Source organism: Labrus mixtus, chromosome 21 (assembly GCF_963584025.1).
Source record: "Labrus mixtus chromosome 21, fLabMix1.1, whole genome shotgun sequence".
NCBI lineage: Eukaryota > Metazoa > Chordata > Actinopteri > Labriformes > Labridae > Labrus > Labrus mixtus.
This window is the reverse complement of record NC_083632.1, coordinates 12,230,760-12,244,121: the sequence shown is the minus strand read 5'-3', so window position 1 is coordinate 12,244,121 and position 13,362 is coordinate 12,230,760. Positions and strand designations below refer to the sequence as shown.

The 13,362-nt window shown below is 37.0% G+C and overlaps 1 protein-coding gene across 1 annotated transcript; it reads right to left on the bottom strand.

Annotated features, from left to right (window-relative positions):
* Window positions 1–5: 5 nt before the first annotated feature.
* On the bottom strand, window positions 6–10,174 carry cmn (calymmin). The gene is made up of 32 exons (XM_061028621.1): window positions 10,049–10,174; window positions 9,894–9,967; window positions 6,466–6,516; window positions 6,312–6,356; window positions 6,174–6,233; window positions 5,998–6,033; window positions 5,848–5,898; window positions 5,623–5,670; window positions 5,469–5,519; window positions 5,308–5,358; window positions 5,053–5,097; window positions 4,927–4,968; window positions 4,695–4,745; window positions 4,567–4,617; window positions 4,139–4,183; window positions 3,840–3,890; window positions 3,702–3,752; window positions 3,560–3,619; window positions 3,418–3,471; window positions 3,290–3,337; window positions 3,112–3,192; window positions 2,979–3,026; window positions 2,825–2,872; window positions 2,689–2,733; window positions 2,398–2,439; window positions 2,247–2,288; window positions 2,121–2,168; window positions 1,975–2,031; window positions 1,363–1,416; window positions 1,174–1,263; window positions 958–1,014; window positions 6–851 (listed from the first exon to the last, which is right to left on the bottom strand). Exons 1-32 carry the CDS (start codon window positions 10,066–10,068, stop codon window positions 394–396), a joined length of 2,055 nt encoding a protein of 684 aa, XP_060884604.1. The 5' UTR covers window positions 10,069–10,174; the 3' UTR covers window positions 6–393.
* Between the last annotated feature and the right edge of the window lie 3,188 nt (window positions 10,175–13,362).

Here is a 13,362-nt window from a genome sequence, read left to right as displayed (position 1 = left end):
CTGCGCCTGTTTGCTCAGGCACAGCATCCCCAGTCACATAACCTAGAGGTCATACATTTTATATACATATATAAGTACAGATTTTTCAACAAATGTTTGCAAATCAATTCTGATGCTGCGGCAGCCATATACAAAAAGATATACAGAATCTCTGCATCTACAGAATACAAAACAAAAGCCTCCAAATAGACTTCCTGTCTTGTCGAACTTAAACCTTTAGTTCAAGTGCATCTGAAAGAATAATATTATGAACATTGTGCATTAAGATTAAGATTAGATTGTCCTTTTTTGCCTTACTTTTGAGGAGGCAAAAGTGATGTCAAGAAAAGAAGAAAATCCTGTTATTTCTTAAACTGCGAAGCCACTGATGCTTTTAACTTCTCAAATACAAGCTCAATGTACAGATTTATGTTTGGGGTACTTGCCTTGAGGAAGGACCACTTCCGGCTCTGGTGCTGGGGCAGTCTGGTAAATCACTGGTCCAGGTCCAGATGTTACCACCTTTGGACCTTTAAGTGCTGGTTCAGGAGTGGTTTCTAGTGCAGGCTCTGGTTCTTGAGGAATCACTGGTGCTTGTGTAACAAAAGGGATCAGTGGTGTCTTGTAGCTTTTCCCTTGTGGCACAGGATAGGGCAGTGTCTGATGCCTCTCTTGTGTCACCATAACGAGGATACCGCTGGTGGGCTCAGGGGTGACGGGTGCTGCACCTTCAGTTATCGCTTGTTGAGGGACTAACACCTCCTCTGGTGCTGCGCTGGGCTGCTCTGGAGAGAGAACTTCCCCTTTAAGGCTTTTTCCATTTGTTGCCCCTGCAGTCTTTGTACCTTTACCATAAGGCATTGTGCCGAAACCTAACAATCAAACAGAGAAACACCAATCAAATCAAATCCAAATTCTTATTGAGTTTAATGACATACAACAGAGAAATTTAACACGTGCATGTTCAGGAACATTTACCAGGATTGCCTGCTTTTGCAAACTGTCCGTTCTGTACACCAGCAACACCACCATAGCCTATGAAACACAACATTTTCAATACATACGGTATATGTAGAAACAGGACTTCCAAACCAGTAAAAAGTGGAGGAAAATTATGCTTTCAATTTATATTTTGATGCTGTCTCACTACGTGGTTTTCTTCTTTCTTTCTTTTCATTACAAACTCTATCTTACCATTTCCGAGTGATTTCGCCCCTTCACCAGGTGACACAGCTCCAGCTCCTTTGTTAGCTTGAGGTTTTGAGCCTCTGCTCGGGACAAACCCTTCAAACAATGGATTACAAATGTCACAATGTCAGGTATGAATGATAATACTTGTTTCTGAATTTCTATAGAAGTCGGAAAATCAAAGCTTGAACTTACCATTGAGTGCTCCTCCATATTGATTGAGCGCAGCTCCATTTCTAACTCCATGACCTCAAAGGAAAATAAAACAAGAAGGCAGTCGATTGTAGACTAAATCAAGTGAAAGAAATATGGATATTTCTTTATGTTTTTTTCTTTTTTGTACACATTTATGAATCCAATAAACATAACCTGGGTTAAAATAATATGTTCTCAGTCATTTGTTTAAAACCTCTTTTGTGTTTTATTAAAATGAATATTAAACTCTACTCAGGGTAACAAGTGAAGAGGTTTATTACAAAAAGTGCTGTCCAGCAGCATGCAGCATAAACGCAAACACTCAGAGACCTTGATTCGTTTTCTGAAAAAAGTTCTATGAATGAAAATTATAAATCAATAAATGTATCAACTATCCCTGCATGAGAAGGAACCGGTTATTAGAAACAAAAAGTTGGATATGTTTTTAGATATACTTTTGTCACAATCAGCTCGTATATTGAATTAAAATGCTTATAACATAATTTGTTGTACTACTTTTTTTTAAATTTCTTAAGTTTAAGCTTTTTCAAACATGGTAGTTTTAAACTGGGTACTAGTGCATACAAGGAAAATATTATAAGTGGTTTTCACCATTGGGTTTTGCCCCGTTTCCTTTGACAGCTCCAGCTCCAGCTCCAGCTCCATAACCTCGAGTCAAACACAACATCAAATAAATATAATATCACAATGAAATAATAAGGAACATTCAACACTTTAAAATCAAACAGGCCCGTTACCATTGGGTTTAGCTCCATATCCATTGGGAACAGCTCCATTTCCAAAACCTTGAGATAAAATGAATAATTGAATCAATCATGTGTGCAAAAGTACATTTTGTGTCATTTTTGCAGTTCAAGTTTTACCTGGTTGGGGTCTCATTGCACCTCCTCTGCTGGCTCCATATCCTGTTAAATATTCATGAAAGGAAATCACTTTATACTGCTCTTGAGATGTTATTACAATAAAATCATTATGAATTATTATACAGATTAGAAGAAGAAGAGACAATCTCACCATTTGGTTTTGCACCATATCCATTTTGACCATTGCCATAAGCTACAATATCAAAAACATCAGAAAAAAGTGAAAATCCGAGTTCACACATTTGCTGATATTTAAAACTATGCATATTAAATATTTTAAATACTGTATGTATCTATCTTCTATGAAACATGAACAGTTCATTGAAATTATGTTAATTATCCAAATATTATTCTTTAGGCTCATGGATTGGATGTAGCTTAAATGTCATGTAAAAAGGGAGAAACACCAGTGCTATAGTACTATTTATGTTTACTTATTTACCTGGCTTTGCTTGCCTGTTAGCTCCACCATTCGGGTATCCATAACCTTAACAGATTCATGAAAAACAGGACTATTTAACCACATACTGTAAACAGTAGAAGAAAAAGATTCATACATTTCCTGCATGTTTACCCACCGTTTGGTAAGGCTCCATTCCCATTAGGGGCTCTGGCTCCTGCATTACCTTTACAATTTACAAACAATTAATATCAGTTTATTTTAAGAGAAGCCTGTCACATTTTATTTAAGTGGATTCGATTTACTGACTTGGATATTATTTACAGGTTTACCATTGTTTTTTGTTCCATGTCCATTGGAGGCAGCAGCAGCGCCATAGCCTGAATAAATAACATCGTCAGAATGGTTTCTATAGATGAACTTGTAATGTAAACAACATGACAATCAGACATACAAAATGCTTACCTTGCTTTGGTCCCTTCATTCCTCCGTTTCCATACCGCGGTCCCAGTCCCAGACCAGCACTACCAAAACCACCAGTGTAGCCTAAATATAGAGTGCATGCACATATATTGACACATGGTATTTATTTTGTATTCATCAATTAGTGAGTGATGTCACTGAACACTGACGAATGACTCACCTCCCCTGGGTTGAGCCCCATAACCATTATAACCATTACTGCCATATCCTGGAAGAAAATAATGAAGACATTGTTAGAAGTATATAAGGTGGTTCAATGATAACAGAGTCCTTTTGACCTTCACTCACCTTGGTTTCTGGCAAGTTGTGGAACTCCCAGACCTCCCATCCCCACACCTGGACCTTAAATCACAGACGCACACTCGTATCAATATTGTGTCAAGAGATATTTATGAACTCACAGACAGTACGGGGGCAGAAGAAGAGTCACCTGCACCAAAAGGTGGTCGGCCAAAACCTTTCATTGGTTTACTTCCAGCTGGAACCTGTCCTGTTACATAAAGAGATACGCTTTGGTCACGTAAATAGAAACTCTATTAATATTCTGCCATATTCTAATTGACATGTCATACCATTTGGTCTCGCCCCATTTCCGTTGGATGGTCCAGCTGCAGCTCCTTGTCCTAGAGAACCATTATTGCATTAAGTTATGCAGTTATTACACCCTTTACATTTCATACATATTAAAGTTCTGGTTTTGAAGACATTACCGTTTGTTTTAGCCCCATTCCCATTAGGCACACCAAATCCAGCACCATACCCTGTAGTAAAGAGGAGGATTTTTGTGTTTCTTAAGAACTCAAAGCAACATTTTGCAAACTCAACCGACTTCTTTTTGTGGCAGCTCGATCAACCAAGAGACAGACTTTTGATAGCAGCTAATGCCTTCCTAAAGCAAATTTTAATTTCAAATCCCTTTAAAGTCTAAAGGGTCTTTTGACCTCTCGTTCACAAAGCCAGATTGTATCAATACAATTCAATAAACAGACTTTAAGAGAGTAATGTTTACCTTTAGTCCCAAGTCCATTTTGTGCACCTGCTGCAGCACCATTACCTACAGATACAAACACCAAAAAACATATCCAACTCTTCTCTTCATCATTCTTTAAAAAGTAAAACCAGCTAATAATACATTTTATGGGTAATCAAACTAAGTTATTTGCTTATTAGAGGACAAAGAAAACCATTCTTGAAAAAATATACTTGTCAGTGAGCACCAAAACTCATACAGTATGACTACAATAACAATAATTAGAGATGTCAAGTTGCCAGTTTGAAACAAGACATGCAGTCAAACTTTATTTACAATCACAGTCAACCCAAAATGAGTTATGTAACATGGACACATGATGAATTTGATATTTCTGTTTGAATTTGTACTCATGTTTATCAAACCCAACCCTACGCTGTCTCTAGAACATCATCACATTTAAATACCATTTCCTTTAGTTGCTCGTCCTCCATATCCTCCAGCATGTGCACCGAAACCTGTCAGAGAACAATAAGTTGAACAGTCATGTTGCTCAGTGTGTGTGTCTGTCCATGACTACAGTATTTTTTCATACCGTTGCCTTTCATAAGTTGTCCATTGGTTGGACCAGCTTGAGCACCGTGTCCTGCAATAGAGATAACAGTACGGCGGTATTACAGCAAATAATCACAAATATGAATTATAGAAAATTCTGCAGACCTTTGTATTTGTATATTTCTGATGGTCTTGTGCACAAAGATATAATAATAATACTGTGAAATCCAAAAACAGACACACAAACAATAACGTTATAGAAACTACCCCACCATTGCCTTTCATTCCAAGTCCACCGGCTGCAGCACCATTATCTGCAAATATAACACATTTCTCAATTATTTGATTCAAAGCAAATAAATAGGAGAATTTTTTTTATTTAGGAAATGTCCTCTCACTGTTAGGTTTAGCTCCATTTCCCACACCAGCTGCAGCTCCATAACCTAAGAGCCCATGAGAGAAACAAACAGAGAATCATTATGTCTGCTTTGGTAAGATATATGGAAAAAGTCATTTACATAAAATAAAGTCAAACTGATTCATTCTATTTTGTCAATAGTGTGATGTACATAACACAAACTGTCTCAATTTATAAATGGCTCATGTTGAATTAGTGATATTTTATGTCTTTCTGCTGTATCAAATCAAAATACCGTTGCCTTTAGTTCCTTGTCCACCGTATCCACCAGCCTGAGCACCGTAGCCTGCAACATAAACATTAAATTCAACTGTTGTTGCTCAGTTTTTCTTGAATGTGTATGTGTGTGTGTTTGGGATTGAACATGTCCTTAATGAGAATACAGATGTTTTATACCATTGCCTTTCATTGGTTGTCCATTGGCCGGGCCAGCTTGACCTCCGTGTCCTGAAATGAAGATCACAGTATTACTACATAACAGCAAATCATTTTGGAGTTGAATCATCATTTTTCCAAATACAGATTAAACTGGTGGAGAATTTAAACATACCGTTTGAGTAAGCTCCATTCCCATTGGGTAAAGATGCTGGATTTCCTCCTGGATGTAGAGAAAGTTGAAAACAATGAATGTGATACAGACTTGAAAGTATAAGGAAACAAAAACAATATAGATCCACTTTAGAAACATGTGATTGGAGTTTGGAGAAACAATTAGCATTTGCTACCATCTGTTGGTTAAACGTTATCTTAAATAGTGGAAAGGAGGAAAACGAACCCTGTGATTTGCCACCGTGTCCATTTGTAACACCAGCTGATGCTCCATAGCCTTGAAATAAAGATTAAAAAAACATCCAGTATTTTTTTTTTGTAAATTATCTTTTTGCTAAAATAATATGAACACATGCATGGAACAGCATTTACTTACCTTTCCTCCCTCCTCCATTGGCCGCACCAGCAGCAGCTCCATAGCCTGAAATGGATCAGGAAACATATTTACAAATCAAAGTAGCTTCATTTGCATTAACACACAGCTACATCATTTTTCTAAACAGATGAATCCGCGCGCAAAAAAAAGATTTATGTATTGCCAATATCACACACCCATGCCTTTTGTAGGGTATCCCCCATATCCATTTTGTGCACCCATTGCCTGACCCACACCTGGACAAAAAATAATGAGTCAAAAACTGAACTGGGGAAAAATAAATTCACGTCTAGCAATATTTAGCATGAATATACCTTTTGACGGCATCAGAATTCTTCCAACACCTCCACCATTGTTACCTGAAAATCATTACAACAGCTGTGAAGCTGAAGTTTGTCTTTTGTGGAAATCCAAGAAATGCAGAATTATGTGGTTTTAAGAAGACAAAAGTGAAGATAGTATATTTACCATTCAGTTGTGGCCCATGTCCATTAGATATTCCAGATGCGGCATTGTATCCTGTAATACAGTTCATTTTATTTCAATTTGCAACATATCCACAGGCGTCATCCTCCTTATACACAGGAATCTACCATTAATCTGATTTTAACTTTGACTATTGCTATTTTTTTTATGGTTTTATTGAAATTGTAGCACTTTAAGATTTTCGTTTAAATATAAAGTGCGTTACAAATAAAATGTATTATTATTATTATTATTATTATTATTAATATCATGAACCTAACAGCCAATTTCAATAATAGCGACAAAGCAATAGTGAAGTATTCACTAAAACATTACAAATGAATGTCATAAATAATGATGGTATTTGTTTAGGGGCTGTACAAACAGTAAGTAAGGGGGAGAATTTACTCTGAATCAAAAACAAATGATTGTTGCTGTTTAAGTTGAAAGTTATAATTTTAAATGTTACAAATATGAAACATACTTAATCTTCCATTCATCCAAAAGGTAACTCAACCATAACAATGACACTTAAAGAAAAGAAGCAACAAGTCTTGGTCAGATCTTCACTTATCAGACCCGTTACCAGAGTAATAATTTACTCAGAGTCTCTAAACACGAAACAAGAATTGTTATTTTTAAGTCTACGACACGTCACATGATCCTCTACTTGCTACAAGCTGTAACTTCCTATAGCTTCCTTATGTAGATTATGTAAGACATGAAACCAAACAAACTGATAGAGGTCATGAAAAGTCAAATTGTAAACAGTATTCACCCTCACTTGGACCCAAAATAAATGCAATCACTTGTGTGTTCAATAAAAGATGAAATCATCCTGAGACTGCCCGCCTCAGTTGAGAAACTATCAAAACTTGTGGTTGTGAATGTTGGATTCATTATTTCTGGTATTTGTGTTTCATTTTTTAGCTAAGTGGAGAGTTTGGCTGTTTAAGAGGAAACAAAGGCGGGTCTTTAATTCTTTCTTTTAAAATGAAAGATTTATTATACTTGAAAGTTGTTTTATTATTTCTCTGTTTTTAGAGTTGCCTCCTGCACATGTGACATTTCAATTCATTCATATTTTGAAGTTCCCAATTCACAAAAACAAATGCAGAAAAATGTAATTGTTTATTATGCAAAAATGCTGCAAATTTATAAACCCACATCTACCATGCATATTTGTTATGTATGATGCAAGTCTGTCTATATAATAGGATTTAAATAAGAGAAATTGTAATCATCCTATTAATCTTTATTGTACTCAATATTAAATGAACTAACTCATTCATATTTCATTTTTATTGGGAGGTATTGGTCAGATGTTATCTTACTCTTAAGACAAATTAAGATTTTTTTTATATATATACGCAGGATGGCGTTCCTTTTTAAAAAACCAAGAGGTTCAGCTCCCCCTCCTCCTCACAATCATCTTGTAGTCCCTAAGTTATAATAGCACGCTTATTGTTTATTAAAATTTCATCCCCATGTCCTGGACACTCAGAAGTCAGGTGAACATTTTTGGGAAGTAGTGAGCGGGGGACTGTGCAGAAGTGAAAGGAGTGACTGTGTACATGCAGTAAAACTATTCTCCTCTCTCACAGAGGGATGTTAAATTTAGACGCCCGCTGCCACTAAAGCCCAGCTGCCTTTGATTTCCCAAGCTGAGACTGCCAGTTAAGAGGAAAGAATATATAGTTGTTTCACATCATCACAAGAAAAGTTGGCAGACCTCCGAGGACACGAAAGAGCTATACAGTGAGTATTCCGAAGATTTCAGTTTAACAGGATCGTTTGAAATTTAACAAGCAAACCAGAGCAGCTTAAGACATCCTTCTCATCTTTTTTTTTTTTCTTCTACCTCTGCAGGATCTCAGGTTCTCTGCTCAAGAGTGAGGTTGACAGCCAACATTTAACACAATCTGATAGACTTCAAAGAATTTTAATGAATGTTCAGTTTGGTCAAACAACGTCCATCAATCTATTCAGGAAAAAGATTCTTTAGTTTTTTTTGCTCAAATCTTTCAGTAGCTTTTTAACTTCTGGCACACATTCGTTTTCTGCAGTAAAAGTTTTTCAAGTAGATGTCACATAAATATCATATCATTGTTGTTTAATTCAAACAAAACCATAACCATATTATATGTGGTGGTCCATGTATGGACCCCAGGAAGAATAATTGTTACTGCGGTAACAGCAAATGGGGATCCAATGTAAATAAATACATGAATAAATAAATATTAAAGTCATATGCTTTTATCCATCACTGGAAAAGTATAGTATTGTGGAAATAGTTTTATGGTGGAAACAGCTTCCATTATAGACTCCAGACTCACCTGAAGTCCTGCAGCTTTCAGGATTTCTTTGTTATATTACTGTCATGATATGCATATTGGTGTATCAAATTACCATTTTTCATTCATTTTTTCAAAAACGTTACCATATTTTCTGACATCACAAAATATGCATGCAAACATTTTGGTAAATGGACTTGAGCTTATATAGCGCTTTTCTAGTCTTCCGACTACTCAAAGCACTTTTTGTGGTTAAAGCTGATGGTAGTGATCAGTATCATCCATCAGAAGTAACTAATCCCATTCATGCACCTCCACCGAAGCAGCGAGAGCAATTCAGGGTTAAGTGTCTTGCCCAAGGACACGTTGGACATGTTGCCCAGCTGGGGATCGAACTCTCGACCTTCCTGTTGAGAGGCGATGACTCTACCAACTGAGCCACAGCCAACCCCAATTTTTAATGAAATACAATTTTTTTTAAAAACCTGCAACTGCACAATCACACGACAAAATCACCATTTAATCTCAGTGACATTTGTATCATCTCACTTGAAACATCTTATTGGACAATTTAATCCCTGAACTTTTTTCAAATAGTTTAATGAGAAACAATCTGGTTTAAACATGAAGAAAAACGAAATATCTATATTAATATATTTATTTATTCATCAGTCCACTCATAACGATCAGCTTGTCTTAAAGAGGAGATCAGTGTGTTCTTTAACATTAAATCAATATATCAAAGAGTGGATCATTACCCCTTCAAAATATAACTTATATAAGTAAAGGATTACATATTTTATATATTTGTTTCATTTCCCTTATTTCCCTTTTTGGGGAATATTTTTTCAGGTTGCCACACCTAGGTAATGTAGCATAACATGGGCCTGTAAGTCTTATTAATGAAAGCAGTAAATCAATGCTTGCTCACTGACACAAACCTAATACTCATAAACAAACCTGAGTGACTCTACACATATAGGATCAGTTCACCCTTTTCACTAAACTGTCTACTTTCTTGCCCCCCTATGTGGTTTTCAGTCCCTCTAACAAAGTTAGTCCTTAAGCCTCTTTCAATGATTTATATCACTTCTATCATTTTTGTGATTCATCACACACCCCTCTGCTCTCACTCACCTCTTGTGTGCGCTGTCCCCGCCAACCAAAGGACCACCGTGCCCTGAAGAAGTATCTGTCCTAACATAGTGGACCTGGAGGAAGAAGCCCAAAAAGTTTCAAAATTCACCAGCAGAGCGAGGATGAAGAGGGTGAAGCTGGTGTGGGTTACGTACCCTGATTGTGAGGGTCTCATATACACTCCGGTCTGGGGGCGTCCCTCCTTCTTTGCATAGATGCTCCTCTTCTGCAGACCCTTCCCCACTGCCGAGGAGTACACACACTGACTAAATAATTGGTCATGTAAAGTACATTAACACTTAAGAGGGAGAGAGGGGAGCAAAGAGAGGGAGGTCATCTGTGCGGACACTGACTGATGAGCTCTTGACGGGTTAAGTCGTTTATACAGATTTCAGTAATACCGTCTCATTATTTCCTGACTGTTTCCATACAGGTATCAATCTTTGCAGTATTTTTTAAAAATGAGTTCTCTATTTCATTGTTCTTTTTTAAAATCTATTTTCTTATTAACATCGACATTTCAGTAAAAGCATCCAAGCGCAGTAACAGGAGGAGGGGGTATGACACGGAAACAAAAACACTAAACACAGTTAAGAGTCTAACTTTAGGTTGGTCAAGCTAGAACAAAATTACACATATCAGACTCACTGAGGACATTTACTCCACTTAAAATTAAATGTAGGTAAATTAATGACTAAAAAAATGTTGATTCAAAATAAAATTGGCAATTTTTTTGTGGAACGTGATGAAAAACACCAAGTTTCCCCAGATAATGGAGGGGGAAAAACATGAATCTGCCAATACCTTGACATAAGTTCTTCATGAAATATAAACATTTCACAAAAAGTAAGGAAATTTGTGTTTGGTAGATTATTTCTTTGTTGTAACAATGCTTCTTGAAAATACACCGTTGGAAAGCCTGTTTATTTCCCTTTTAAATGGTGTCACATTTGTAAGGAACATGCAATTGTGGGATGCGCAGCAAAGCCGAGTATGTGGGATGCGCCCATGAAAAACTTGCCAAATCTTCTCTGCCAAAAAGCTTATTCTGCTGTTGACTCTTGTTTGGTGTCGTTTAGTGGATTGGATGATTGAAGTCTGAAGAAGATATATTGGCAATTTAATGTATTCATTTAACAAACAGGAGCCTCAGTAGTGTGTGGAAGAACCATATATTATATAACCGCAGACATGCTAAGCTAAACATTAGCATCATTCAGTAGAAACATTTACCACTCTTAATGACTGTACCACAGTGACAAACCCAAACAAACTGTTCATGCTATGAAGTGAATAAGAAGCAATTTAGTCCAAGGTTTGGTTTTTAAGTGATGTTTTCAGAGACAGACATTTTAACAAAATGTTTTTAAAAAATACTGTGAAAACATATAATGCAACCGGTGTGGAGCGTCCAAACTTATTTGTGAATTGACTTAACGAGATCCCTTCAACCCCACCAGAGGGGCCAGATCAAAGACAGAGATGAATGAAACTGTCAGAGCTTCATCATCCACTCACGCCTCTGGGTCCATCATGTTTCCATGGTTTCAGCCTACACACAGACACACACACTAGTTACTGAAAGTTGCCCAGTGTATATTTAAAGGGGAAAAAGTGAGTAAAAGAGAAATATATCTCACCTTTCACACAGATTCCTCACTTTAAGTCCAAATCCTCTTCTTATGGGGTCAAGGAGGGGTTAACGTCTCACCCCACAGCCCTCCCAGACCTCTCACATACTTGGCTTCTTAACAAACACTCTCACCACCTCTATTGACAAACCATCAGTCTGGCTCTTCACCACCATGGGACAGACAGGACTTCTGATTTCATGTTTGATCTGTCTGTTTCAGAAGCTCAGTTTTAAATGAAAATATATATGTTTTGCAGGCGTTACTCACAGTTGGCAGCCGAAGAGATCATTCTTGGTGCATTAATTGGTAGTTGTTTTTATAACTCAGATTCTTTTATGTAAATGCACAGAGTCATTTAAAGATAATTACGTTTTAAACAACAACATTTTACCACTTTTGTCAGGATTGAAATGTCTCAAAAACAATTTTATGGCTTAAAAAGTGAATAAATACATTCATGATCCCCAGGGTATAAAGCCTGAATTGGTTGCCATCAAAAGCATTGACTTTCATGCACATCTAAGGATCAACAATGATATAGTACAACCTTTGTCAAAAACCAAAACAGTTGAAACTTTTAGCTGGCCAAATACTCATGTCTCTCCACTGTTCTGTTTTACAAATACATGTGTTAATATTTTCTCCTAAATCAAAAATAAACAAAGATTTTTTATCAATAATGGGCAAAAAAAATTGAGGTTAATTAATAGCTAGCACTAGCTTCATCTGACTGCTTCAGATGTTGTGAAAGCATAGCCAGTATACCCCAGACTTCAAGCCAACAGGTAAAATGTTCACATGCTGAGTCAGAAATATTACTTTACTTTATAAAGCAAACCACTACTGTGATACATTTTGTAACTCTTCTTGTTTTTATTGCAAATGCTCAAATGGTATTCACAATGACATTGTGAAAAAAAAGCTCATCACTAAACAGCAGGGGCAATTTAAGGTTGTGGTGTGGATGTCAGTGTCAGTGTCTGAAGAAAATAAACCAGAGTGATCCACTCCACACAGCCGAGTCTGCCATGTATACTCCTGCCCAGATGTTTGCAGCTGTCAAGAGACAAGCCTGGCTGTGACTAAGTGTTGGGCTCAGAGCCAGATCAGGAAGTACAACTTCACTGGATGATGTTTCTTTAATCCTGCTGCAAACAAACCCACTCTGACAGCTGCGAGCACACTGAGAGAAAGAAGATGATTTATCAACTACTTTATGAAGAACCTTCAAGTTTATACTTGTCATGTTCGGGTGCTTCTAAATACAATTTCATTTTGAAAAACAATACTCCTAAAGATTGCTTTTAGAGGATGTCCAGGGTTTGCAAAAAGGTAATCAGTACGATTCTTCATGTTTTAACACATCAGTCTTTTATATATACACGGAAACACAAAGCGTTAGCCATACTTAGCCGATCTCTAATCAACCGGGAGGGAAGCGGAGGGCCACAGGTTTAAATCTCTGTATGGAAAGAAAGTATGAAATGTGGGACTGGTTGCTTGAGAGGTGCCAACATCGTTCCCAAGCACTGCCCAGGTGCCCTTAAAGCAAAGCACCGTACCAAAACCTACTTCGGTACTCTTTAGTGTGCAGCCCCTCACTCTGATATCTCTCCTTTAGTGCATCTCCATAGGATCCTGTTTGTACATGTGTGTGTGTGTGTGTGTGTGTGTGTGTATTCCTGGACTATGTGGTGTAGCATGTTAAACACAGAGGGAAATAATAAAGTATGTCTTCCTTTTCTTCTAAGGGTTGAATTAATGAACCTTACGCTGACGGAACATGGTGAGAGCTCTTCTTAAAGATACATTAATATTGTGCAAACAACCCATTT

What these genes read in the sequence shown, in the direction of transcription:
- cmn (XM_061028621.1), bottom strand. Translation starts at nt 10,068, where the DNA reads ATGAGACCCTCACAATCAGG. An exon ending in ATACCCTACAAAAGGCATGG is followed by an intron (nt 6,034 to 6,173) that starts GTGTGTGATATT and finishes CAGGCTATGGAG; the next exon opens with CTGCTGCTGGTGCGGCCAAT. An exon ending in AATGAAGGGACCAAAGCAAG is followed by an intron (nt 3,027 to 3,111) that starts GTAAGCATTTTG and finishes TTATTTATTCAG; the next exon opens with GCTATGGCGCTGCTGCTGCC.